At 40.6% G+C, this 27,725-nt stretch overlaps 2 protein-coding genes across 3 annotated transcripts; one reads left to right on the plus strand and one right to left on the minus strand.

Annotated features, from left to right (window-relative positions):
* The first annotated feature begins 1,004 nt into the window (after positions 1-1,004).
* Positions 1,005-10,142, plus strand: LOC113017295 (uncharacterized). Its single transcript, XM_026160465.1, has 4 exons — positions 1,005-1,150; positions 1,382-1,563; positions 8,829-9,182; positions 9,423-10,142. The coding sequence occupies exons 1-4, from the start codon at positions 1,005-1,007 to the stop codon at positions 9,644-9,646; spliced, it is 906 nt and encodes a 301-aa protein (XP_026016250.1). The 3' UTR covers positions 9,647-10,142.
* A 6,749-nt stretch (positions 10,143-16,891) lies between these two features.
* Positions 16,892-24,722, minus strand: LOC113017198 (uncharacterized). 2 transcript variants are annotated; one of them, XR_003271415.1, is made up of 3 exons: positions 24,599-24,722; positions 20,970-21,059; positions 16,892-17,155 (listed from the first exon to the last, which is right to left on the minus strand). XR_003271415.1 is itself a non-coding variant. In XM_026160356.1 (3 exons), exons 1-2 carry the CDS (start codon positions 24,010-24,012, stop codon positions 20,973-20,975), a joined length of 630 nt encoding a protein of 209 aa, XP_026016141.1. In that variant the 5' UTR covers positions 24,013-24,205; the 3' UTR covers positions 16,892-17,155; positions 20,970-20,972. The 2 variants fall into 2 exon arrangements, 1 of the variants encoding a protein (XP_026016141.1); XM_026160356.1 differs by lacking the exon at positions 24,599-24,722 and adding an exon at positions 23,470-24,205.
* Between the last annotated feature and the right edge of the window lie 3,003 nt (positions 24,723-27,725).

Raw genomic sequence — 27,725 nt, forward strand, 5'->3', positions numbered from 1 at the left:
AGAGCGATACCTTCTACAGAATATGGTCTAAATGGACAGACTATGTTAAGCCTGTGAGATGTGATTTTGTATAAGACGTTAAAACCCTGAGTACTATGCAAACTTACCTGCTGCCTCCTAACCCAAGTCCTTTTTTTTCCTTTTCAATTATAAGTTAAAAATGTGAGAGCAAAGACAGTGTAAAAAGCCATACTACTGTTATGTTCAACTGCTTTCTCAATAAAAGAGATAAAGATTTAAAAAATGTGTTGATTTGAATCTGCTGACTCACAGATTAAAGAATAAAATTAAACGTCTTTAACTGTGTGATTAAGAATTAGAAATCAAATATTTGGGCTGTCCTGATTAAACAGCACAGAACATAAAATGGAGAAAGTCATGCAGAGTTTGTGGTTTATAGCTGTTTTACACTCTGCTGCACCACCCACTGAATTTCCTCTTTGAAAAGAACAGTTCAGAGTTGTGTTGTTGCTCAAACAGGAACTGTTGACTCTCTGTTGCTGACTCACACGAGCAAATTCCTGTGTAGCATTTAGTTCTGTGAGATCAGAGTGCTAATCTGAGCAGGGATCATACGTCAACTTTGTATCCATGAATATCACCAACATGCCTGCTGCTAGTTGTTCCTCTCTGTGTTGTGAAACTGTGTTTAGTCTTGAGTGACAGTTGTGCAAGTCTCAGCAGTTTGAGAGATGAGGATTTTTTTGTACCTCTATTACAACAAAGGCCACAAGATAAAGTTTCATACAGGAGTGTCTGTAATTTTTTCAGCTTTTCACAGATCACGTCTTCATGTTACACAGAATCCCTGGTGACTGGAGCTCACCTCCCTCACGGGGGGTGAGCGTGACCATCTGCGCCCCCTGTCGACCAACTTGAACTTAAAGGGCTGCATAGCCAGATACCGTGAGCTGTCTGGTGATCTGGGCGCTGGAATCCTTCATGCATCCATTGCACCTGGACATGGTCTGAGCAGAGGGTCAATGAGCGTCCCACGAGCTAATATGGAAGACTTGAACGCCCACTGGATCACCAGGCACACCTTCTCCACCGTGCTGTATTTGGTCTCCTTCTCTGTCAGTTTCCGGCTACTGTATAGGATCCGACGGTCGACCCCACTTACCTACTGGGACGGCTCCCCACAGAGAATGTTTGTTTTTTTTTACCTGCAATAACGCCACCTGACACCGCTCTGCCCACTGGAGTAGATCCTGGGCACCCTTTTCGGTGAGGTGAGGTCAATTAAGGGGCTGGTTAGGCCACAGCTGTAGTAACTGTAGGAGACCGATGCTGGACAGGAGTGTCAGCACTGCGGCCAAGGTGAAGGCTACCACGCCCAGTGGGACAACCCTGAGCTTTATGATAGCATCGTGTAAGAGAGGTGGCAGCCCTCAGGACAGGGCAAAGACCTCCTACAGCTGCTGGTGTCCCATTCGCTACGCCCCCTGGTGTTCAAGGTCCATGGCTCAGCGGGGCAGGGCAATTTGGCAACGCCAAGACCCTCCATCGCCTCAGGGGACAGATTTACTGGCCTGGCTGTCACTGCTGTGACACTTGTACAAGGTAAGGTCTCCCTGTCACCAGTCACCTTTGCACAGGTAAGGGAGATCTGACCTGTGTAACGGGTCTATCTGGTTATCTGTCTACATGAGACCGGGACATGTGTGACCGGAGAGTGTAGATCCACTCAGGGGATTTAGGGGAAATATTTAATATCATTACCATTTCTGTGGACTTCTGGTCCAGAGCAGTAGACTGTTTTCAAAAGTTCAGTAAGAACAAACAGAAGCTAAGAAAGATAATTAATAAACTGTCCTCTACGTGTCAAGTTTTCTCAAAATTTGTAAGGACTTGCAGACAACGAGAGATAATCTGTATAAATATGAAAAGTAAAAAGAAATAAAAATATAAGTGTCAAACTGAACAAGAATCTGCAAAATTGTCATTCTTTCATTACCGTAACTTTTGGGTCATAAGCCCTACTTTTTCCCCACACTGTGAACATTATACTGACGTGCGGCTAATGCATATTTCTTTTCAAAAACATTTTGCCTGGTAACAGTAGACCAATAAAAGTGATAAGTAGTATATATACGGTATATATTTTTTACCGGTTGTTAAGAGACGTTGTAATGTTGTTTCTGCATTGTTCCATAGAAAAACCATAAGCAACGTAATTTGTGTGTTACTGATAGTACGTATACTTAAAGGTAGCCGTGTTACAGGCGCTGTTCGAGGAAAAAAAGCATTTGCAGTATGTATTTTTGTATGTTACCATAACGTTTATGTTACCTTATGGATTAAATTAAACGTTAAAAATCCTCACGTGTAATATTTCTGTGTAAATATCTCATATTACAAGTGAAACGTATACGGCTTAAAATCCGGTGCGGCCTGTACGAGTACAAAATTGATTTTCTTTCTAAAATTAGAGCATGCGGCTTTTAATCAGGTGTGCTCTGTAGTCCGGGATTTACGGTATTTGAAAATTGCTCAGAGAATGCTCTGTGCGCATGCGTGTGTAGTGGGCGAACATGGATTTTCAGTTTCGACAGTCCTGCTGTGTGTATGTGCTCGATTTAGCAACAATCAGCCTGTTTAAGTCTCTTCTTCATCTGATTTAAAACAGTTATGATATGACATGATTCACAGTAAAGGAATATTTAATATATCACATTTTATCAGAAGCTGATCAGAGCTTGAAAAGTTTACTTACTCTTATAATTCAGCTTTCACATAAATGTAGTGGTGCCAGTATATTAAAAGAACAATATTTGAATATAGAAACAGAAATAAAAGCACTTTGAATGTTTCCTGAAGCTCATATCATATTTACATTATATTATCAAAGTGTGGTGTTAAGTTCATTAGCTAGCTGTTGTTTAGCTAATCTGCTTTCAAGTCTGTCAAACAATGCTGTCCGTAACGTTTCAAGCCCACACTTTTTAAACAGTATGTCACAGAGTGACAGTCACAGTACGTAGCAGTGACATGGTGGAGGCTGTGCCTTAGAAATAGGAGGAGGAGTGACTCCCAACATAAACCCGCGAGTGCACTCCGAGTGTGCTTCATAAAACATGTTTGCTGTAACATCTCCGTGGATCTGCGGGACTTTACTGTCTGTCTCCTTCGTGGGCTTTACCTGTGCAGGTGAGTTTGATTTTAAAATCCTATCAGTTTATGTGAGCTGCTCACACAGAGGACGCAGGTCTCCTGACACCAAACCTCTTCTGTCATGTGAGAAAGTGGATGTTAGTGTTTAGATGTACTAAAAGGTGTACACATACACAGGCAGGTATTTAGATAAACACTTTATTTATCCACAGAGGGAAACTCACAGATCCAGGAGCTCATTTAAAATAAACCCTTCAGTCATAACTGTGAAACTACTAAACAGATAGAAACGAGTTCTCAAGAGCAAAATGTTGATAAATAATGTTGTAAATAAATAATGTCTTTGATACAAAATGTCTGAGTTCGACAATGAAAAACACAATCTAACATAAACACTGATAACTAATAAAATTTGCATTGCAAATCCCTACTTGACCGTAGTGAAGTAGGGTTTGCAATGCACACTTAGATTTGCCACACTTAGAGGACAGTGGTAAAGCCTGGGGCAACATATAAAGTTTATGTAAACTTCAGAAAACAGCTGTCAGGATCATTATTTAGGCTGAATTTACACATTTGCACATTAACTTTCTGTTTTGAAGTCAAGTACCTCAAAGTCCATGGACCTCATAAAATATAAAACTGCACAAATCATGTATAAAGCTGAACCAGATATAATGCTAGCAAAAGATGTTTTTTGACAGAGAAGAGGACTGTAACCTGAGGAAAAGTTAAACTTTAAAAAAGTTTAACTTTTCCCCCTACGCTGAGGTAGGGGGAAAAGGAAACTGTTGTTAATCCTAATGCATTAACAACAGTTTTTTTTATTTCCATTTGTAGAGTAAAACTGTGGAACAAGTTTACTAATGTTCAGGTGATATTCCATAAAAAAACTCTTTGAAACCTTTTGGGAGAATAATGAAACGGTGGATATAATTAGATGGTAGATGTAACGGTCTTTTGCATTTGATGTTTGTTGTATTTGATATTTGTTAAGACTTTGGGGTTTGTTCCTTTGCGCCCTCTGGTTGTGAACTGTGTAGGGTACAGCTTTGCTGTTTGGGTCTCCACCCAGCCACTTTTCTTTTGCTAGCGCACATGGTGTCTGCATGCTGCAGCTCACAGGCAGCTCCACACATGGAGAAAATATCGTTTGAAGAGTGGAAATAATTGACAAAGAAGATGGAAGATAAGGCAATAAGGCCATAAAGGACTATTTAGCACCTCCTGGATGTCAGCTCACGAGGTTTGTGTATTTTAAATGTTTATTTTCTGTAATTAAGGATTTTTGATTGTTTGACACTACGTACAAGAGCGCATTTTGATGTGATGTTTTTGTTTTATTGTTTTGTCCGTGAGCAGTTCTCACGGGTTGTCAAGACCAGAATAAACCCTGTTTTATAACTACATCGTGCGTATGTCAATTCTTGAGGGTGCTACAGTAGATATAAATTATAGCTGAATCCTAGCTTTATTTTAATTTATACATAGATGTTTTTCTTTTGAGTCCTTAAAAGTGCTGATGGTGAATCAAGTATTGATCGTGGTGTAGTGATTGATAAACGTGTGTACTACGTTGTGTGTATGTGTGTACATATTATGCAGGCATGTGTGTGTATATTGGTTTGTTTCATAGCCAGAAATAAAAGCTCATCATCACCTTGAGAGCATGTTGATGTCCCACAGTGGTCACACTAACTGATCAGCCACAGGACTCAAATGAACATCACTGTCTTGGTTTTATTTTGCAGCAGCTGTATTTTTTTCTCCTATGGAATAAAAACATATTCTGACTTTTTAAACAAAATATATTTTTGCCTACTTTTAGTTAAATTCACAAAACAGCGTTACAATAAATAATAGACATATTTTTTTCTTAAGGTGGAAAAAATTCAGGCAAACTCTGTTTGCAAAGAAATGAAGGTTTACAGAAGCTGGAGTTGAATATCTATTTATATTTATTTTGAATATTTTGCACTGTGATGGTACACTGGCATAAACATGTGTATGTGTTCGTGTCTGTGGTGTGTCTGGTGACCCTTTAGCCTGATGTGATAGATCCAGTGTGTACGTTACACACTGAAGGAAGACAAGGCTCATCCAGGTGCACATTGAGATTTATTGCTATGAAACACGGGGATAGGCTCCAGCGCCACTGAAAAGTATAAGCTGAAGCAGATGGATGGATGCTATGAAGCACAGCTAAACAGCAGTTCTGTGTTACTCATGGCTTCCATTACAATAACTGGCCTACGTTACTTTTTTTTAGGGATTACATGTAATAGAACTTTAGTAATCAGATTAACTTATAGATAATAAACCAGTTAATAATACACAACATAAGATGTACTGGCTGGTTTGCTAAAACATATCTTATAACTTTAACTTAAACCAAATTGTTTTCTATCACATTTGTGATGGAACAGCACGGTTACACAGTCTAATGCAGGAGATTAACATCACTTAGCTAGCACACAAACGTTACTAGCTTTACCCACGGATAATATGAATTAACTTCTTTATTTGGTCTCATTAAAGGCCTTATAAACAGGAATTACACTTCAAACATGTCACTTTAAATAAGTATCAACTTTACATGAATGTAATATCGTATACTGCTGTCACTTGAACCAGCAAAACAGCAGTTCTGTGTTACTGGCAGCTTCCATTACAATAACTGGCCTGCATTACTTCTGTAGGGGATTACTTTGCCAGTAATTCATTTTTCTGAGCCACCATGCCACCTACTGGCGGAAATCAATATCGCACCACTTAAGGTGGCAGCAAATGAGCTTTTCCCTCTGTGCTATGATGTAAACTATCATCACAACAAAGGCAAAAAGATGATTGGGGGGGGGCAGCTATAAAAGTGAACAGTTATACTTAGACATAATAAACCAGTTAATAATACACAACATAAGATGTACTGGCTGGTTTGCTAAAACATATCTTATAACTTTAACTTAAACCAAATTGTTTTCTATCACATTTCTGATGGAACAGCACGGTTACACAGTCTAATGCAGGAGATTAACATCACTTAGCTAGCACACAAACGTTACTAGCTAAGCTACACTATCTCTACTTTTAAGATTAGGCTTAAAACTTTCCTTTTTTCTAAAGCATATAGTTAGGGCTGGACCAGGTGACCCTGAATCCTCCCTTTGTTATGCTGCAATAGACGTAGGCTGCCGGGGGATTCCCATGATGCATTGAGTTTTTCCTTTCCAGTCACCTTTCTCACTCACTATGTATTAATAGACCTCTCTGCATTGAATCATATCTGTTATTAACCTCTGTCTCTCTTCCACAGCATGTCTTTATCCTGTCTTCCTTCTCTCACCCCAACCGGTCGCAGCAGATGGCCGCCCCTCCCTGAGCCTGGTTCTGCCGGAGGTTTCTTCCTGTTAAAAGGGAGTTTTTCCTTCCCACTGTCGCCAAAGTGCTTGCTCATAGGGGGTCATATGATTGTTGGGTTTTTCTCTGTATCTATGAAGCGCCTTGAGGCGACTTTTGTTGTGATTTGGCGCTATATAAATAAAATTGAATTGAATTGAATTGAATTGAACTAGCTTTACCCACGGATAATATGAATTAACTTCTTTATTTGGTCTCATTAAAGGCCTTATAAACAGGAATTACACTTCAAACATGTCACTTTAAATAAGTATCAACTTTACATGAATGTAATATCGTATACTGCTGTCACTTGAACCAGCAAAACAGCAGTTCTGTGTTACTGGCAGCTTCCATTACCAGAGGTGTGGACTCGAGTCACATGACTTGGACTCGAGTCAGACTCGAGTCATTAATTTTATGACTTTAGACTTGACTTGAAAAAATGTTGTAAGACTTGTGACTTGACTTGGACTTTTACACCAATGACTTGGGACTTGAATTGGACTTGAACCGGTTTACTTGAAAAGACTTGATATTTTACCCCAAATATAAAATTTAACATGCATATTATATAGAGATTGAAAATGTGACGTCATTCACGGGTAGAACCGCAAAGGATTCTGGGAACTCGTGGCAAGAGGTGCTAGCGCACGCAGGCTTTCAATTGAAATCAGTCACACAGCGATAAAAAGAAACACAAAAATGTCAAGAAGCCGTTGTATTATTAACTGCAATAGCCGGTCGCATGACAGCCACGGGAAGCCGACGGGTAAAGAGATCGGTTGTTATCGGATTACGTCGTTGAAGAGAAATTGTTCGAGCCATGTTTCCGAAGTAACAAAGACCCGACGGATGGCCTGGATTGCAGCCATTCAAAGATCAAATATAACGTCCTAGAACACTCCAGCTCACAGGTTAGTCTGCTCCAAGCATTTACACAAAGGTCAGTCTGCTGTTGTAGTTAATGCGTCATTTTTCTTAACATAATTGGTGATATAGGTTACAAGCAAGTCTGGCGCTGAACAGAAATGGTCGCGCTATGCTCCTTTATTTATTGTGCATAAATAGTGAATTATCCTGACACAATATTGCGTTTCGCTTCTGTTATTATGGTACACTGACAAAAACACATACTTTTATTCACAGGATAAAACAGGTTTTTTGTATCACTAATTGCCCAGTACGATTACAGCATACAGTATTATTGTCACTGCTACATTTCTGTGATGGGTACCAGAAATTATTTCCACTACTAATTAATTACCGTTGAGCTCAAAGGTTATATTAATAAACGGTTAACGAATGTGTATTTATGACGACGATTTGTGAGACTGGTAAACTTATGATACGTACGATGGTCTTTCGTTCTACACGGTGCATTTCAAGGTCCTGTACCCATCCGTCGGTAAACTGTACCTGGGCTTGTTGCAGTGACCTGAAGTTACTAAACTTCATGAGTGTGTGCGCTCACTCCAAGAACCGTATGATTATAAATATGCATATAAATATGCTACGATGAGATAGCTGACTTCATCTAACTAGCAAATGTTTTCCAGGCTACGTTGGTGATACAGTTTTTTTTAATGTGTATGATATTTTTGTCATGCGATTTTAAAGCCGGTCCTACAACCACATCCAAGAATAACATGCAGCTTATCTCAGAACTGTCGGTGAAAATTATTCTTGGAGCTAGGTTTAATTGAGCTGCATTTTAAAGAGGTGCAATTTCACAATTTGTGTATATTTTCTAAGTTCACTATTTTGTCATGTGTTGAGAAAAACACAGATTTTAAAATTACATGGTCTAACATTTACATTTAGCATATAACTGCAACATTATTTTTTCGTTTGTTTTTTTTAAAGACTCGAAAGGACTTGAAATTCAAAGTTTCAGACTTGTGACTTGACTCGGACTTTTACACCAGTGACTTGAGACTCGACTCTGACTTGCCTGACATTACTTGAGACTTGACTTGAGACTTGAGGATAAAGACTTGAGACTTACTTGAGACTTGCAAAACAATGACTTGGTCCCACCTCTGTCCATTACAATAACTGGCCTGCATTACTTCTGTAGGGGATTACTTTGCCAGTAATTCATTTTTCTGAGCCACCATGCCACCTACTGGCGGAAATCAATATCGCACCACTTAAGGTGGCAGCAAATGAGCTTTTCCCTCTGTGCTATGATGTAAACTATCGTCACAACAAAGGCAAAAAGATGACTGGGGGGGGGGGGGGGGGGCAGCTGTAAAAGTGAACAGTTATACTTAGACATCTGTATCCTCTCTGCTCTGTGTTGTTTTCTCTTTTAGGGCACAAAAGCATCACAGCTGAGTCTGGGCAGGATGTCACTCTGACATGTGGAGCTCCAAACAAGAACATCATAGTGGTAGAGTGGAGCAGAACTGACCTGCAGCCAGATTATGTCCTCTTGTACCGGGATGATCTGTTTGTTCCAGACAACCAGCATCCATCTTTTAAGAACCGGGTGGATCTGCAGGACAGACAGATGAAGGATGGAGACGTGTCTCTGATTCTGAAGGATGTGACGATTAATGACACTGGAACATACGAGTGTCGTGTGTTCATGAGAGGAGCAAACCGCAGGAAGAGAGCTCATCTGAAGACTAAGCCAATCACCACCATCAGCTTAAATGTTTCTCCAGGTGAGTGAGTAGAGTTGAGTGTGTGTGTGTGATCAGAGGTGAAGCTGCTTCCTGGTTGTTGATGTTTGTTTCTAAAGATGTTGTTGATGAGACTTTGTAGAAAGCAGCTGGTCTGAGTGATGTGATCAGAGTGCAGTAGATAATGTCTGACAGCAGTTTGAAGAGGAAATGGATTCTGTTCTGTTCTTCACTCATCACCTACCTGACAGCTGACACCTCACACCTGTTTCTCACCTGCAGGTCAGACAGGAGGACACACAGAGGATGGAGGGAAGGAGGATGGAGGGAAGGAGGATGGATCTGTTGGACTGAAAGTTGGTCTTCCAGTTGGGGTTATTGTTGTCGCTGCTGTTGTTGGTGTTTGTTTTTTGATCTATAGAAAACTTAAACAACGTAACCAGGGTACATACGAGCCTCCAGTTGAATGTCAGCCTGTTGGAAATGTCTCAGTGTTTTCCAGCTGATCTGAGACTCCTGCTGTTACAGAGGTGACACTGAGCACTCAGGGTAAAGCCAGTTGTGGTTTTTCAATCATGTAAGTGAAACAGGAGCAAACTGAAATGTCACACATGCCATCAAGAAGTGGCAAAAAAGATTTTTATGGGTTTTAAATGTTCTTTTAATTTTAGTCCAGGAAACCTTTTCAGGTTTTATGTTTAAACGTCCATTATAGAGTTGGTTTTTATGGGTAATAGAAAAATAGTTCAGTAAGTTTAGTATTATAAAAGTCTAAACTGCTTACAAAACAAATGTAAGGTTACTAACATCAAACATGTTCTGTTTGTACTGTGAGCTGTAGCTGCTACTTCCTGCTCTCGACCTCCTGCTGAGCTAACGTCTCTTTAACTTTACTTTTAATATCAAACTACCTGCTGCTTCACTTTAAACAGATAAAACACTCATGTTTATATCACAGAAGCTTCTGATGTGTATTATATACGGCTTTAAGCACTGAACGCACTTCTTAACTTTGTTATTGCACACTGTATGTAATATATTTATTTCTATAAGTAGGAATGTTGTTTAGTTTTCTTTTTGTTTTTATCAGAAACCTTCTGACTTGTTGACTCAGTTCATGCAGTTTTCAGGGAGTTTCTGATTTAAATGTTTTTACTGTAAAAGAGCCTTCAGATGCTGGTTGTTGTTGTTTCCTGGTGCTTTGTGAATAAACTCCATATTTCAGTTAAATCAGCTTCTCAGAAGTGACACTGAGCACTCAGGGTAAAGACAGTTGTGGTTTTCCAATCATGTAAGTGAAACATGTGCAGGCATGTCACACATGCCATGAAGAAGTGCCAAAAAAAGATTTGTAATTATTTTTAAATTTTCTTTGGTGTAAAATGTCGACAAACATTCCAGGAAACATTTTCAGGTTTTATGTTTAAACGTACATCATAGAGTTTCGACCAGCTGCTGAGCTAACGTCTCTTTAACTTTTACTTTAACCCCCTGAGACTCAAACTCTTTCATGGCATTTTTAATTTCTCTTTGATATTTGGGCTGATTGGGACCTGATGAATGTGAAAACAAAGAATAACCAGATTGTTTTTTTGTTTTTTTTTTTAATCTGACATTTGTTTCTGAGATTTAAAAACATATTAAAATTGGGTTGATCTGAGTCATTTAAACAACAACATCAACAACCAGGAAGCAGCTTCACCTCTGATCACACACACACCCAACTCTACTCACTCACCTGGAGGAACAACACTCAGGTAGATGATGCTGATGGGGGAGTCTTCAAAAGGGCTCTCTTCCTCCAGCTTGTTCCTCTCCCGAAGACACGCTACTTGCATTTTCCAGCATCTGAAGTTGTGACATTCTTCAGAATCAGAGACACGTCTCCATCCTGTCTGTCCTGTAGATCCACTCGGTTGTTAAAAGATGGATGCTGGTTTTCTGGATCAAGCTGCTTGTCTCAGTACTAAAGGACATGTTCATCTTCCAGGTCAGCTCTTCTTCACTCTATAACTATGAAGTCGTTGTTTGGAGCTCGACATGTCAGAGTGACGTCCTGTGCAGACTCAGCTGGGACGACTTTCTAGTCTGAAAGAGTGAAAGAAACACAGCAGAGAGGCTATGAGGGTCAAAGTGCAGTTACTCATTTTTACAGCAACGAAAATTAAGAGAAGCTACAAACAGAGACATAAAGTTACTTAACCAGAGAGAGCACAACAGAACTCAGGCAGCAAAATGAAGAACGTTGTCAGAGGTGTCTTTTTGCAACTATCGCCATCTGGTGGCCTTCAGAGAGAATGCAGTCTTCGATGATCATGCATTGCCCAAGACACTCAGCGTGGTGCCATTATTAAAAGGTCAGATCTGTTACATTGTGGGTGTTTGTGCTTACAGGTACAAACTACAAGCATCAATAGACAGCCAGGTCATGTTCTTACATTCATACTGTTCTACTGACCACTCAAAGTGCGTTTAATTACTCGCACATTTACAAAGCAGCTTATTCTGGGCACTTCACCTCCCTCACATACACGACCAACCCAGAATCATCCAGTCCAAAGTGCCTCAGTGCAATCTTCACACAGAATAGATTCCCATGACAGGGTCGGGGTCTTCTTGACCTCTGTCAGCTCTGTCCCATAAAAACACACACACAGACAAGACGTGTAGTTTCCCCACAACTTTTTTTTTTTTTAATTTTATTGATTTTGAGGATCTAAAATCCATTTGAACAGATGCGGGTCATATTTCACTCACAACAACATCCCAGTTCACATTTGCCACTTTATTTTACATATGCTTTGTACATACAATGACGCAAAATGGTTTCTGTTCTGTTCTTTGAATAAAGGCGGATTTGACGTATGCAGATTGCGATAGAGGGCGGGAATGAACACATCCATCCATTCGCTTCCGCTTATCCTTTTCAGGGTCGCGGGGGGCGCTGGAGCCTATCCCAGCTGTCATAGGGCGAAAGGCGGGGTACACCCTGGACAGGTCGCCAGTCTGTCGCAGGGCTAACACACAGGGACAGACAACCATTCACGCTCACATTCACACCTAGTGGCAATTTGGATTATCCAATTAACCTATCCCCACAAGCTGCATGTCTTTGGACGGTGGGAGGAAGCCGGAGTACCCGGAGGGAACCCACGCAAACACGGGGACCACATGCAAATGAATGAACACAGTCTTGTCCAATAGGAAAGCTGGAAGGAAGCATGCGCAGGACTCTTTTCGCCATCTTTTTGATCGACCACGTGACAGCCTCCTTCGTTTTAGGAGGCGCAACTAAAGATACCTTTAGGTGCACCTCGTAAACTAAGCTATCTACATACGAAAAGACAGCAGATTGTTTTAAAGTCTTTATTTATTTTTCTTAAATTTCATTTGTTGGCATAAACACATCTGTCATCACCTCTCTTGTTCTTGTTCTTTGTGTTCCAGCTTTTCACAAAGTTCAGTGCTGACGTCACAAAATTAAAATATGATCTAAAATTTCAATATCAAATTTTATCGTTAAATTTCCAGAAAAAGATCTTTGTTCGTCACGTCGCCGGGACCCTTGGAGATAGTTTTCATGTTTTATACACAAGAAGGTGATAAACAATGTTTGCATTGGTATAAGGACTTGTTTACGTATTTCTAAGACTATTATAACCAGGCTGTCACAGCAACAGAGTGCACCTAAAGGCAGCATCGCACTGACCAAAAGCATCCCAGCTTGTGGAAAATACTCGGTCGGTGCCTCACTTCAGGTTCATGATGACTGCTGCAGCACCTTCGACGCTCTGCTGGACTTTTGTGTCCTTCTCCCTCGTTAGGTTTACCTGTGCAGGTGAGTTTTATATCAAAATCCTATTGATTCATTTCTTACTACAGCTGAGCGCTTTTAGTTGTTAGAGCTGTTTTAGTTTTGGCCGCTCACAGAGACGCAGGTCTCCTGTCACCAAACCTCTTCTGTCATGCGAAAAAGTGGGTGTTAGTTTATAGATGTACTCACACACGAACAGTTTGGCACAGTTACTTTGTGAACAGAAGATTTTTTTGTAAAACAAAGTTTATAACCGACCAGCAGAGGGAGTGTCGAGGCACAGCTGTCTTATGCTGGGCAAACACTGTGCGATTTTTTTCAGTCGCGCGATTCAGCTCCTGCTCAAACTGCACGATTGACTCGCAGGGGTTAGAAGTTCATAGGTCACGATGCAGGGTCTCACACTATACGACCCGATGCTCTGATGCGACCCGAGTGCTCACACTGTGCCTCCATAAAATGAAGGTTATAACAGAAATTCTGTCGCTCGCTCTCCCTCTCTGTCTTTCACTCACACAGACACACCACCACAATGACAAATGACACCACCACAAAACACAACCAAAAGGCCACACTCTTCAAATTCATGCCAACTAATATTTTTACGTCCAGTAGGTGTCCTACTAGAGCAAATGAAGCTTCAAGAAGCTTTGCGTTGGGGTGAACCAATTGGATGAAAAGCTTCAGTGCTTCATGAGGCTTCATCTGCCCATCACTAGCAAATGGTGCATTATCGCCACCAACTGGTGTGCAGGTGGAAAACGCCTGCCTAGCATTTTGTTGTTTTAAGTCCTGCTGATGTGACATCAAGCGGGGGGTTTCTTTTTCCATAGAAATGCTTCATTTTGTTTGTTTCAAGTTCTGAAGGGGTTTGTTGAATCTTGTTTATGTAAACGGAGCCATTTAGTTACGTAAATGTGTCAATTAGAAGTGTGAGGAGGTTTTGTGTCTTTTTAATCATCTGTGTAGAGTTTTAGAGGAGAGGTGAGCTGTGTTACCAGGTCCATGAACTGATGGGTTTTGTTAATCGAGTTACTTTTGGGGAAAGTTTTGTTAAGTTACACATTAAACGGAGTTCATTGTAAATAAATTGCTCACGTCTGCAAACCCGAAATTTCTGTGTAGTCTGCTTCCCTACAACCTTCCTTGACATTCGAGTCGGACTACCTCAACATGTTTGTTTGATTCATTTCTTAATGTGAGAACAATCAGGACACAGTTTGTTTCACAGATGCAGGTTCATATTGTGTGTGTGTGATGAACATTTAGCCTAATGTGCTGAACCCAGTGTGTACAACTCTTTGCTGATTGGCTGGTGTAGAAGTGAACAGATCAAACTTTCATCTGTAACCTCTCTGCTCTGTGTTTCCTTTTCAGACCACAAAAACGTCACAGCTGAGTCTGGACACGACGTCATTCTGACATGTCGAGCTCCAAACAACAACATAGTAGTAAAATGGAGCAGAGCTGATCTGGAGTCAGAATATGTTCTTTTGTACCGGGACGATCTGTCTGTTCCAGACGACCAGCATCCATCTTTTAAGAACCGGGTGGATCTGCAGGACAGACAGATGAAGGATGGAGACGTGTCTCTGATTCTGAAGAATGTAACGGTTAATGATAGTGGATCATACGAGTGTCGTGTCTTCTCAAAAGGGAGGAACAATAAACCCATCAGCATCATCCACCTTCATGTTGATCCTCCAGGTGAGTGAGTAGAGTTGAGTGTGTGTGTGATCAGAGGTGAAGCTGCTTCCTGCTTGTTGATGTTTGTTTCTAAAGATGTTGTTGATGAGACTTTGTAGAAAGCAGCTGGTCTGAGTGATGTGATCAGAGTGCAGTAGATAATGTCTGACAGCAGTTTGATTCTGTTCTGTTCTTCACTCATCACCTACCTGACAGCTGACACCTCACACCTGTTTCTCTCCTGCAGGTCAGACAGGAGGACACACAGAGGATGGAGGGAAGGAGGATGGATCTGTTGGACTGATTGTTGGTTTGGTAGTTTCTGCTGTGCTTCTTGTTGCTGCTGTTGTTTGTGTTTTGATCTACAAAACACGTAAACGACAGAAGCAGGGTTCATACCAGCCTTCAGTTGAACTTCAGTCTGTTTGAAAGGTTTCAGTTTTTTCCAGCTGTTTCAGCTTCTCAGAGGTGACACTGAGCACTCAGGATAAAGACAGTTGTGGTTTTCTAATCATGAAACATGTGCAGAGTCAAATGTCACACATGTCATTAAGAATTGCCAAAAAAAGATTCATAATTATTTTTATATTTTCTTTTTCTTTGGTGTCAGATGTCGACAAACAATCCAGGAAACATTTAAACGTACATCATAGCGTCTCGACCTCCTGCTGAGCTAACGTCTCTTTAACTTTTACTTTAACCTGCTAACACTCAAACTCTTTCATGGCATTTTTAATTTCTCTTTGATATTTGGGCTGATTGGGACCTGATGAATGTGAAAACAAAGAATTACCAGATTTTTTTTTAATCTGATTTTTGTTTCTAAGAAAAATGGGATCCACATATGAGGACATTCCTTTTAAATTTCATAGAACAGTGTCAGTATAACGTCCTCGTACGTGGATATCAGGTCCCTGTAGAGTAAAATTCTGTATTTTGGTCTAGACGACCCAAAATGTGATGTCCACATGTGTGGATGTGTTACAGGCCCAGCTGTAGAGGGCGCAGCCAGATTACGATCCTGTAAAACAGGTGAGAGAGTGAACACAGGAACCACGCTGATGTTCGCCTGCTCAGTCTTACCAGAACCACGAGCTCACAACTCAGTCTCACAGCACTCTACTCTACTGTCCAGAGTGAAATGACCTCCCCTGTAATACCAAACCTCATTATACCAGCAAAGTGAAACATGCACAATCGCCTCCATATATCACACCACTTAACTCACAGTTGTGACCACAGATTTGTGTGGATCACAGACGCCAGGTCCTAGGAGGTTAATATCAAACTACCTGCTGCTTCTCTCATGTTTGTATCAGAGGAGCTTCTGATTATTACAGCTTTAAGCACTGAACGCACTTCTTAACTTTGTTATTGTTCTTTAATATATATGCTTTTAATGCACGTTACAATAGTGGATGATGAGGTTTCATGTTTATTTTTTTAATGTAACTTTGTGACCTGTTGACTCAGTTCAGCTGTTTTCAGGGACTTTCTGTTTCTCGTGTTTTTACTGTAAAAGTGCCTTCAGATGGTTGTTGTTTCCTGCTGCTTCATGAATAATTCTGCAGTGAAACTGAATCTGAGCTGGACCCAAACAAACCTCACTGAGCTGATGTGTAAACTGGATCTAAGCAAGAATCAAACTGCATTAAAAACCTGACAGAAAACCTGCTCACTGACTTTCTCTCACTTTGACTCTGAAACTGTAACGAGAGACAACATTTAGACATTAACTGTCATTATATAACAAGTTTATACAGCTGTAGTCTCGATGCTACGAACAGAAAACAAAAAATAAATAACTTGGTCATAAAAAGGTGTCGGTGTAACTGGCTCAACCAGGACTTTGCACGAGGGCTCAGACAGCTGTGTTCATGGTCGTACCTCAGTATTTACAGAGTCAGTGACCAATCTAGGACTGGTTCTATGTTCCCACCAGGAAAAGAAAACGACTCACGTTTTCCATCAGACATCTTTGTGAAACCCACAGAAGCACACGAGAAGATCAAGTGAGACCAAAGTTTATTGAACCTGCAGAGAAACCAGATCACTGCTGTGGAGACGACAGCACACTTAGAAATAACATAAATAACAGCAAAGTTACTGAAGACATGAAAACATGGATTACATCTACAATTTAGCTACATAACATTTATTATTGTTTATGTATAAATTACGTCTTGGTCATGCTTTTATTCTGAAAGGCCTGATGAAGAAAATTTTTCTTTTTTATATAAAAAATTTAAAAACTAAATTAAGAAAGTTAAATTTTTCCAGCTTCTTTATAAAAGAAAATAACAAAAACTCTCCATTTGAACTTTCTGCCCTCAGAGGTTGTGTGAGGTTTCTTTCATGAGGAGAACAAACAGAATATAAACCAGTGTGTTTACAGTGAATGTGTCAGGTCTGAGCTGCTGTGTGGACCAGTTAGAGAGCAGCAGCTGGATCCCAGTGGTTGGACTGGTGGACGACTTCAGTGAGGAGTCGATGACATTTGGCTCTGGTAGAAACTCTGCACACACAAACACACAGGAGGAGAATATAAGCACAAAGCAGAGCCTCTCTGTTCTCTTTATATACAGCAAAGCATCAGGACATGTCAGTGAACGCATCACAGTTACAATAATGTAACTTATTGAACTTGGACACATTTTGTGCAGGTGTGTCAGATCACACAGCATCTGCAGACACACAATCTTGTTTTGATACATTTTAACTGCAGGATGAAAAATAAACTGATTAAATAACATCAAATTGCTCCATCTTAACAGGTTACTGGCACCAGAATATTTAGTGGAACTGGTGCTTGTGTCCCAGTCAGTGTGTACATCCTGAGATGCTGCAGCCACAAACCTGTTCACTGTTCCCAGCTCACACTTAAAGACGACTGAATGTTTGCTGTGAGGACTCCTCGATCCTGGGACGACCTGCCTGAAGAAATCTGGCTCGCCTCATCAGTGTCGTCTTTTAAATCCTTGTTAAAGTCTTGTTCATATCATAAGGCTTTTTTTTTTAAATCCGGTTGTTCAGTGATGACGCGACGAATCCTACTTCTGGGTCTAAAGTAGTCTGCGTTTAATATGGCTTTTGTGTTGTTAACATGTTTAATGTTATGTATTTTCTTCTATTTGATCTCAAAAAGCTCCTAAAACAGTCAGTGATCACTGTTGACCTCCCTCGGCTTTTATTACCGCTAATCATTTATTTAAGCTCAGTTTTTAAAACCTTAGGATGTAACTACAGCCCAGCCCATGCAGCAGTATATGAATGACTAACCTCGTATTGTGGATGGATTATCTCAGTTGTTCTCCTGGCTGAAGTTTGGTCCTTTTACAGCATCCTGCCATGCGATTACATTTGTTCCTGACCACCGACAACACTCACGGTAACTTTTATCGAGTGGAAAAAAAGTTAGCTTGTTTATATTATGCTAGCATAGCTGTGTCGCTAGCGGTCACGTAGCACATCATTATATACCAGCTAGCCCAACTTCAGTAACCCTACAAACGTCACTGCTGTTTAGTTTTCTGTCTTCATTTATGCTGGAAGTGATAGCAGAGCTGTACGTTTTAATTTGTTTCCAAAACCCCGCAGTCAGGACATGCTATATTGTATTTAGATGGAAGCTAGCGAGCTAACTCCCTGCTAACTTCTAACTCCGTTAAATGTCATAAATTCCGTTTTCATGGATGCCTGGATGTTAAACTCAATTGTTACACCTGGTAGAGCAGAACGCTGATCATTTTATTAAAGATGAAAGACTTTAGACAGTTTTTCAACTCTCAGTAATGCCATAGTGATCGTTTGATATATGGACCTGCAGCGGAGTTTAAGCCCAGACACGGCTAGTGACGTCAGACTGAACAACCGGATTGTATTTTATGTTTTCAAATTTAGATAGTATTTGGATAGATACTGCCCCCTTGTGGTCATCCTACAAACAAAGTAGCATGCAGAAGCTGCATGTTGCATATAATGATGTGATGAGAATCCTTTGCAGGTTACACTTTTAAGAAAGTTAATGTTCAATTTTAGAGAACGACTGGATGGTTCGAGTAACAGTATAATTTTAGCACTTACAGATCCGACAGTGAGTGGTTCCCGTTACTCATCCAGTCTGAGAAAGCACTGGTTGAAGTGTTTGTGTATTTATTGATTTCTTTTAAGTAATTGTGTTTTATGTATTCCTGCCCGTGTACTGCCCTGTATGACCCTGCACATTGTGCTGGCTCTGGATCCAATGTGTAACTGACGCCACCAACATTAACAGAACACTTACATTAGAGCCTCTTACTGTGTGTTTTATTTGGATTTGCAGCAATCAGAATAAGAGAAACTGTATTAGCCCCAGATGAATATTGAGTTAAAAAAAATTAATAGATAAAGGGGCCGCGAGTCATACTTGAACCTGGGCCGGTCGCTCCCAGCCGTGCAATATGACTACATGCTCATCCAACTGAGCTAAACCTGTGCCTGTCTGCGCTAAAGCACCAAAATTGGAGAAGGCATAGCCTAACATATGAAACCAGAAATGTCCGCTGTGTATTCTATTTATTTCAACACAGTAACTGTATTCTGATTACTATCTATTTAAATGTAACTGTAATAGAATACAGTTACTCATATTTGTATTTTAAATGTGGAACGCCGGTACATGTATTCTGTTACTGTTGTTGGTTTAGTTCTTTGTTGCACTGCAGCATGTGACAGTAATTAAAAGCTGCACTTTAGTGCCTAAAAGCCCACATGGACACACGATGTCATGTGCACCTATCAGGCGATCAGTCCACAGAGAGACAGATGTTACGTGTAGTTTTAGATATCTGACATTTAAATCGTGCATAAATGATCAGTATTCAGGTTCAGATGTACTTAATTGTAAAATAGTTTTACATCAGATTGCTTCATATTTGTTTGTGGCACCTGAGAGTCCTCAAAAGTTACACACAAATCATTGCACACATTTCTAAATCTTTGTTTACGCTCATGAATAATATCATACTCGTTTGCAATTCTTCTGAGGTAAATTCTCTCCATACTTTCTCATTGTTTTCTCTCAGCCTTTCAGCTCCACTTTTCTGGGTGAGCGCACAGCAAAGGTAGAGATGGGGCCGGTCACATTAAGACAGTTGATTATGCAATACAGTGTCAGAAATGAAAATCAACAAATGGGCTGCTGCCATTGCTTGCACGGCTGGTGCGCAGTAGGGCTGCCACGATTTGTCGACTAGTCACGATTACGTCGACTATCAAAATCGTCGACGACTGATTTAATAGTCGACGCGTCGTTTGAAGCTTTGTAAGATCGCAAAAGACGCAGGAATAATAGCAGGATTTAAGAGTGTAATAACGGACTGAAACAGAAGATGGCAGCACTGCATGTACAAGGATGCCAGCTGCCGTTAAACCCCGAAGAAGAAGAAGCAGCTGTGTCCCAGAATTCATAGCGCGGCCCAGCTTAGTTTCCAACAATGGCGGTAGCTAGTTAGTTTTAATATTACTCTTATTATTCTTTCTGGGTCACAAAATAAACGTTTAACATATTTTCAGGCGAGAATGTAGCTGTGTAAACCTCAAATATCGGCTCAGTTTATCAGGACACCACATATTTTCAAAAGCGCTCCGACATTTTCGGAGACGTCTGTTACCCACTAGCTCGATAGCTAGCCGGGGGCTAGGTCACTAGCACGGTGAGAACACCGGACTCCAGGCAAATTGTTTTCAAACCCACCGCCGTCTTTCGCGACTCAGGTTAAATATATATGAGTCACTTAGATAAATTAAAAATGTTGTTGTTTGGCTTTTTTTTTTTTTTTGTATTTTATTTGTTCCTGAGTAAATCAGTTTGTCTGAGATTAAAGTTATAGTTTTTACACAGCTGAATAAACGTCAAGCAGACAGCTGATTATCAGAAGTGTGAGATGCTCCAGAATATACTCCAGTGTCCTGTTATATTTTAGATAGCAAGGAGTTTATTAAACTTCACCGAAACAATCTGCAAATTTCATTAAAATTGAATAAACTATCATCTTGTCTTTATTTTTAGTTAGCACCTTAAAAGCTTAAAGCTGTAAGCTAATGATAGTTATGTAAGAGCAGATGCTGCTGGTGCAATAAGCTGTAGTTTTATGTCCAGTGGATGATGATCTGATTAGTCGACTAATCGCATAAATAATCGGTGACTAGTCGACTATCAAAATAATCGTTTGTGGCAGCCCTAGTGCGCAGTGAAAATAACTGGTTTGTTAGATTACCACATAACAAAAAACCCCTCAATTCTTAGGAAATAGATTCATTTCTTTGTACTAAAAGAAGATCAGTTGTACCTTTCAGCCTCTCTTCTCTTTGGTGATATTCATCCGTATCAGCTGACATCTTCTGTTCTCACTGCTGAGCAGACTGCAGCTCATCACTCTCTGCACAAGAAAAGCCACAAAAAATCAATCAGGTTGGAAAAAACAACCAAAAAGAAGAGTTTCATTAATAATGAGGTCTTTATTTCCTGTGTAGAATTGCAAAGATATTTCTTGGAAACTAACTGGCAGAAGGTCTCAGCAGCGCTGTGGGCCACTGTGGATATTGTGGACAAACTCACGACCATATTTGTTGTTAGCGCCACAAGAATTAGGAAACACACACTTTGCCAAAAACTACAAAACAGAGCTATATATTTGCTGTATATATTGTCTCATGCTATTTGCACACCATCAAGTAAGATCCCAGAATCAGGTCTGAAGAACAGTCAGGAGATCAGGGGTCAGTTATGACTATACATGTGTGATATGCATGAGTAAGCAATAGTGTCCTCCAAAGATCAAATGACATCCACCTCTGATTCATTAAGTTCAACACAGCATAATTAGACACATTCAAACACACGGAAACACATAAAGACTCATGCATCATCATCGACTGGAAGCTTGGTGATTTGATTACAGAAAGTATCCTTGCCCAGTGGGCCGATGTTTTTATGGGCCGATGGATTTTTTTTTTTTTTTTTTTTTTTTTTTTTTAGGAAGGGTATATATAATGAAAGGTGTTGGATTGGCCAATTGGTCATGATCGACTCTGGGCTGGACCAATTACAGCCGAGGAGGCCGGATGGACCCTCCCCCTTGTTTAGCAATCACGTTTTCGCGCATTGCATGCCGGGAACTAGTGGCAAAACAATCCAAGTACCGCATCAAATGCAAGCATTTGCAGCACCGCAAAACGTTCATTCTCCGGTTCCAATACCTTCTTGCTTTTTCTTTGGCGCACAAAAAAGGTATGTACAAAACAAAAGGAGAACAATGCCGGTCCGTACAAAGACAGACTCGACGAAAAGACAAAGAAAAGATGCGAGGAAAAATCAAAGGAGTGAAAGGGTCAGACCCTTACGAGCACACAGAGTGGACAAAAGACGTTAGCGTGTTGCCCAACTTTCACCACGCTCAGATTTATAATTATACGGTTCTTGGAGTGAGTGCATACACTCATGAAGTTTAGTAACTTCAGGTCACTGCAACAAGCCCAGGTACAGTTTACCGACGGATGGGTGCAGGACCTTGAAATGCACCGTGTAGAACGAAAGACCATCGTACGAACAAAGGTAAGTTTACCAGTCTCACAAATCGTCGTCATAAATACACATTCGTTAACCGTTTATTAATATAACCTTTGAGCTCAACGGTAATTAATTAGTAGTGGAAATAATCTCTGGTAGCATCACAGAAATGTAGCAGTGACAATAATATTGTATGTTGTAATCGTACTGGGCAATTAGTGATACAAAACAACTGTTTTATTCTGTGAATAAAAGTATATGTTTTTGTCAATGTACCTGTTACGCCCCTAGTCTAGGCGGGTAGGGACGCACATAAGGTTGGAGGAGAGAGAGACAAATCCCCGCCCTGGTTCCCAAGCCAAACATCCAAACCAGTTGTGAGTAAAAAAAAGTGATTTTATTTAAGGACAAGAAGCATAGCTCCAGGGTGAGCCCAGGCCAAAATAATAAACAAAACCAACTAAGTCCCACCAGAAAAGACTAACTAAACCCTAAGAAAGAAAAAAGAACAAACAAATGCCAGAGCTATCCCTCGCTCCCTGACCAAGAAAACAGGAGAAAACGATTCCAAAAGAAAAGGCAGCTCACCCCTTCCGCTTCAGCCCACGAGTGCCTAAGCTCTCAGCTAATGCACTAGGAGCGGCTTTTACAATTCACACTCCCACAAATACACAAGATAAACACAGGCTGGGAAAACCAGGGTCAGGACTGCGATGGCTCCACACTCTCTCTCTCTCTCTTTAAGTTAACACAAACTCGTCGGCAAGGACCGCGGCTTTAGACAGTAACCCAACCTTCTGCTCATTAAGATACACGACAATGTTTTCAGGGAGACATGTCTTGAACTCTTCCAGCAGGATCAACTCCTTTAGCTGAGTTAAGTCCTCCGCGTGACTGGCAGCCACCCACTTGTCAAATAAGACAGTTTTCTCACGTGCAAATTCCACAAACGTTTGACTATCAAGCTTGCGACAGGCACGAAACTTCTGTCGATACGCCCCTGGGACAAGTTCATAAGCCCGCAAAATAGTGGATTTGACAACCTCATAATCCAAGCTGTCCGCAACAGAAAGACTCGCACAGACCTCCTGCGCTCTTCCTATTAATTTGCATTGCAGCAACAGACTCCAGACGTCCTTTGGCCATTTTAAAGTGGTTGCGATGCGCTCAAAAGCAGTGAAATATGAGTCAACCTCTCCTTCCCTAAAAGGAGGTACCAAAACAATCTGTTTGCTAGCGTTAAACTGGTCTATGGTGGGAGTTTCGGGGAGTGTACTTACAGGAACGGGAGCAGCGTCACTCGCTCGAGAACGATCAAGCTCCATAGCTCGAATGCGGAGATGCATGAGCTCGACTTCCTTAGCCTTAGCCGCCAACTCCACCTCCTTCAAGCGAAGGGCAAGCCTGAGATCCTCCGTCACCAAACCCGCCCCAACCTGGCCAGCCGGGTCAAATACAGGAGACTGAATGGCGACAGGAGCTTCCGCCCCCGACGGCATCCGCCCCTTGGAAGGCTTCGGGACGGCCCCAGCAGCTTCCGCCCCCACTGCCGTCTCCAAACTCCCAGACCCACTCGGCGAGGTTTTCTGCCCCCCAAACACTCCCCTGTCCACCAGTCTCTCCACCAAACAGTGTTTAATTTCCGCCTTCTTAGCATTCAACGGAACATCCACCCTGAATAAGTTAGCCACTACCAACAAATCTGCTTTTGTGCACCGCTCCAACTTTTCAATGGAGGGACGTTGCGCAAAATCATCCATGTCAAACGACATCACGAGCAAAGCGAAAAAGGAAAACACAACTCTGCAGACACCCAACCGCATTCGCGCACTCCAGAGCCGCAAAACTCGCGCACGACGTCTCCCCCCCACCACAAACGCAAAAAGGAAACGAACCAATCACACGAACGAAAAGGGACGAGCCCCCATTTATGTTACGCCCCTAGTCTAGGCGGGTAGGGACGCACATAAGGTTGGAGGAGAGAGAGACAAATCCCCGCCCTGGTTCCCAAGCCAAACATCCAAACCAGTTGTGAGTAAAAAAAAAGTGATTTTATTTAAGGACAAGAAGCATAGCTCCAGGGTGAGCCCAGGCCAAAATAATAAACAAAACCAACTAAGTCCGACCAGAAAAGACTAACTAAACCCTAAGAAAGAAAAAAGAACAAACAAATGCCAGAGCTATCCCTCGCTCCCTGACCCCTGAAGAAAAGGCAGCTCACCCCTTCCGCTTCAGCCCACGAGTGCCTAAGCTCTCAGCTAATGCACTAGGAGCGGCTTTTACAATTCACACTCCCACAAATACACAAGATAAACACAGGCTGGGAAAACCAGGGTCAGGACTGCGACGGCTCCACACTCTCTCTCTCTCTCTCTGGAGCTGTCAGAGCGGCTTTTTGAATGTGGTCACCTGTTCCATGGTCCAATCAGCTGCTCACTACTCTTCATTAGGGGAGGGACCTGTAAAGAGTCTTAAACACAGTAAAGACACAGAACAAACAGCCCACACAGTGTTCTTATGGCCACAGCCGTAACAGTACCATAATAACAGAAGCGAAACGTAATATTGTGTCAGGACAATTCACTATTTATGCACAATAAACAAAGGAGCATAGCGCGACAATTTCTGTTCAGCGCCAGACTTGCTTGTAACCTATATCACCAATTATGTTATGAAAAATGACGTATTAACTACTACAAAACTCTGACCTTTGTGGGAATGCTTGGAGCAGACTAACATGTGAGCTGGAGTGTTCTGAGACGTTATATTTGGTATATCCAGACCATCCGTCGGCTCTTACTTCGGAAACATGGCTTAAAAAATTTCTCTTCAACGACGTAATTCGAAAAAAAAAACGATCTCTTTACCCGTCGGCTTCCCGTGGCTGACATCATGTTAATAATACAGCAGCTTCTTGCCATTTTTTGGGTTTCTTTTTATCGCTGTGTAACTGAGTTCAATTGAAAGCCTGCGTGAGCTAGTACCTCTTGCCACAAGTTCCCAGAATCCTTTGCGGTTTTACCCCTGAATGACGTCACATTTTCAATCTTTATCCTGGTGGGCCGGTCTCTAGTCAAAATGCCCGGGCCGATTTTTTGTCCCAGTCCAGCCTTGGACAAGATAGTGAATGTAAGTTTCATCAGCGTGTGAACTCTAGAAGGAAAGCACTTAGATGGAGACAATTTATTGATTCATATATAAACAAGTAGGTCCAGGCTCCAAGATCAAGTTTAGGCCCACCGATCAACAGAAACACAGTCCAACATCAGAACACAGAAACAAAAAGGTGGAAAAGAAACATTGAAGTATGAAGGACTGATCCTGGCTAACTCCTGGTCTCACTACACAACTGAAGTACAGATTATTTCATGAGCTTTTCCTCTTTTGAACAATAATGTAGTGAAAGATGAGCGTGCTGATGGAGGAGGCTGTTGGACTGACGGAGCACAGAGCTGCTGGATGGTTAACACAGCAGAATGTCACACAAACTATGAAATCATTAACTTCATAAAGTTTAAATATAAAAGGAATAGAATGCCTTTATTGCCACTATACAGAAGTACAATGAGATACAGAGCATCTCCTACTCAGTGCAAACATGTAGAGGCGGGGTGGGGGCTGCACAGTTTCTGCAGCACTATAGTGGATGGATGATGGTAGAGGCTCCTATGGACCCAGCAGGGTGACAACAACACCCCATCAAAGGGACAAAGACACTGAGCAGCGTGCAAAGAAGCCCACTCACTATAAACATCATGTAAGAAATAAGAACTACAATGGGATCATTGATGGAGCTGGACTGTTGTCAGAGTGCAGCTTAGAGGAGATTCGGAGTAAGGTTTCCTTTGACATGTGAACATTTAATAATGTTCTCTATCCAAATTCAAACTGTTTAACTTATGAATGTTATAAAGTAAATAAACATCTTGTAAATAAGCACAGTTACAATATTATATGATGTATTATTTGTCCCCCTTAGGGAAATTTGTTGTGGACTCAAGTACTGCCACAAATGCTGCCTTCACAGAGTCAATAAACATTAAAGAAATAAGAAAGAAATAGATGCTTTTTTTTAAAAAAAATTTTTATTATCTATAATTACAAAGATACTTGTTAGTATATACTCATATTGCAAATAACTCTAAAAACTGTTATTTAAAAGCTTGATTGCTGTTGTAAAAAAGGAATTATTAAAGTAATTCAGATGCATTTTGGGACTCTGTATCTTCAAGAAAGAAAAAAGCTCATACTGACAGAACTCTGTACCTGTGTGATTACAGACCAATCATCTTGTCTTGAGTCCTCCCAGTTGCACAAGACGTGGCGGCTCAAATTTTGCCTGCTCAGAGAGATCACATACCACGGTCATACCTTATGATGCTCCACAGCCTTCTGCTAGGGCTGATCGATATAATGATATATATCAGATGACGATATAGAAACATCTATTGTTTCATATTACACGCTATCGTTTGTTTTGTGGTGCAGCAAAATAAACTGTTTGCTGCAATATTTTTTCATGGTTTTGATGGTCACTGTAGTGGCTATATTAATTTCTTACATTTCTCTCTTTCTCTTATATTTAAAATAACCACACTACGGACAAGCCACTGTTATTACACGTTGTCAGTAGCAACAACGACGGTAAGCCCAGCTTGTGGCTCCACTCTCCGCTTGTTTATTTTCCACATAAACCTTTCACAATAAAGCTGAATATCCTGTTGAGACTGTTTAAAATAAACTAAATGAATGATGACAAACAGAAAGACCAGTCAAAGCAAATCCAGGAACTTATTTCTAAAATTTGTGATATATATCGTTGTCGGGATGATAAATGTCTTATGTCAGGATATGAGATTTTGGTCATATCGCACAGCCCTACCTTCTGCTTTTATTCCACTATATTGAAATGCAATGTTTGCATGTGTGCTCCATGCCGTTTATTTAAAAGCTTTTGTTACTTAGTATTCTGCTGATAAATTGTATAATTATAACTTAGCTACCCAGCAATATATATATATATATATATATATATATATATTGCCTATATATATATATTGCCTATATATATATATATATATATATATATATATATATATATATATATATATATATATATATATATATATATATATATATATATATATATATATAGGCAATGCTGGACAATACTTCCCACCCACTCCATGACGTGCTGGCCAGTCACAGAAGCACCTTCAGTGCGAGACTGAGATTACCCATAATGCACCACTGAATAACACAGAAATCGTTTCTCCCTGAGGCTCTATCTCTGTACAACTCCTCCATCTAATACACAGCACACGCTCTACAGAGAAAATAACAAAGTTTTACAGTTTACAGTCAATCATATATATTTAACCTCTGTAATATTCTGAATATTTATTATTTAGCTATTTGTATATATTAGAGCTTTTTTTATTTTGTAACTTTGTAATATATTGTATTATTGAATTTAGTTCAGTCTGTTATTGTTACTGTTTTTGAGCAGCTGTAATAATTTCCTTAGAGATTAATA

Source organism: Astatotilapia calliptera, unplaced genomic scaffold, assembly GCF_900246225.1.
Source record: "Astatotilapia calliptera unplaced genomic scaffold, fAstCal1.2 U_scaffold_1, whole genome shotgun sequence".
NCBI lineage: Eukaryota > Metazoa > Chordata > Actinopteri > Cichliformes > Cichlidae > Astatotilapia > Astatotilapia calliptera.

Bases quoted from the DNA above. Each gene is read 5' to 3' on its own strand.
- LOC113017295 (XM_026160465.1), top strand. From the start codon at position 1,005: ATGGAAGACTTGAACGCCCACTGGATCACCAGGCACACCTTCTCCACC. The intron at 1,151-1,381 runs GTTTGTTTTTTT...CGTGTAAGAGAG, and splicing joins GACGGCTCCCCACAGAGAAT to GTGGCAGCCCTCAGGACAGG. The intron at 1,564-8,828 runs GTAAGGTCTCCC...TTTCTCTTTTAG, and splicing joins TGCTGTGACACTTGTACAAG to GGCACAAAAGCATCACAGCT.
- LOC113017198 (XM_026160356.1), bottom strand. From the start codon at position 24,012: ATGCGGTTGGGTGTCTGCAGAGTTGTGTTTTCCTTTTTCGCTTTGCTC. The intron at 21,060-23,469 runs GTAAGTACACTC...TTTCTTGTGCAG, and splicing joins GTGACGCTGCTCCCGTTCCT to AGAGTGATGAGCTGCAGTCT.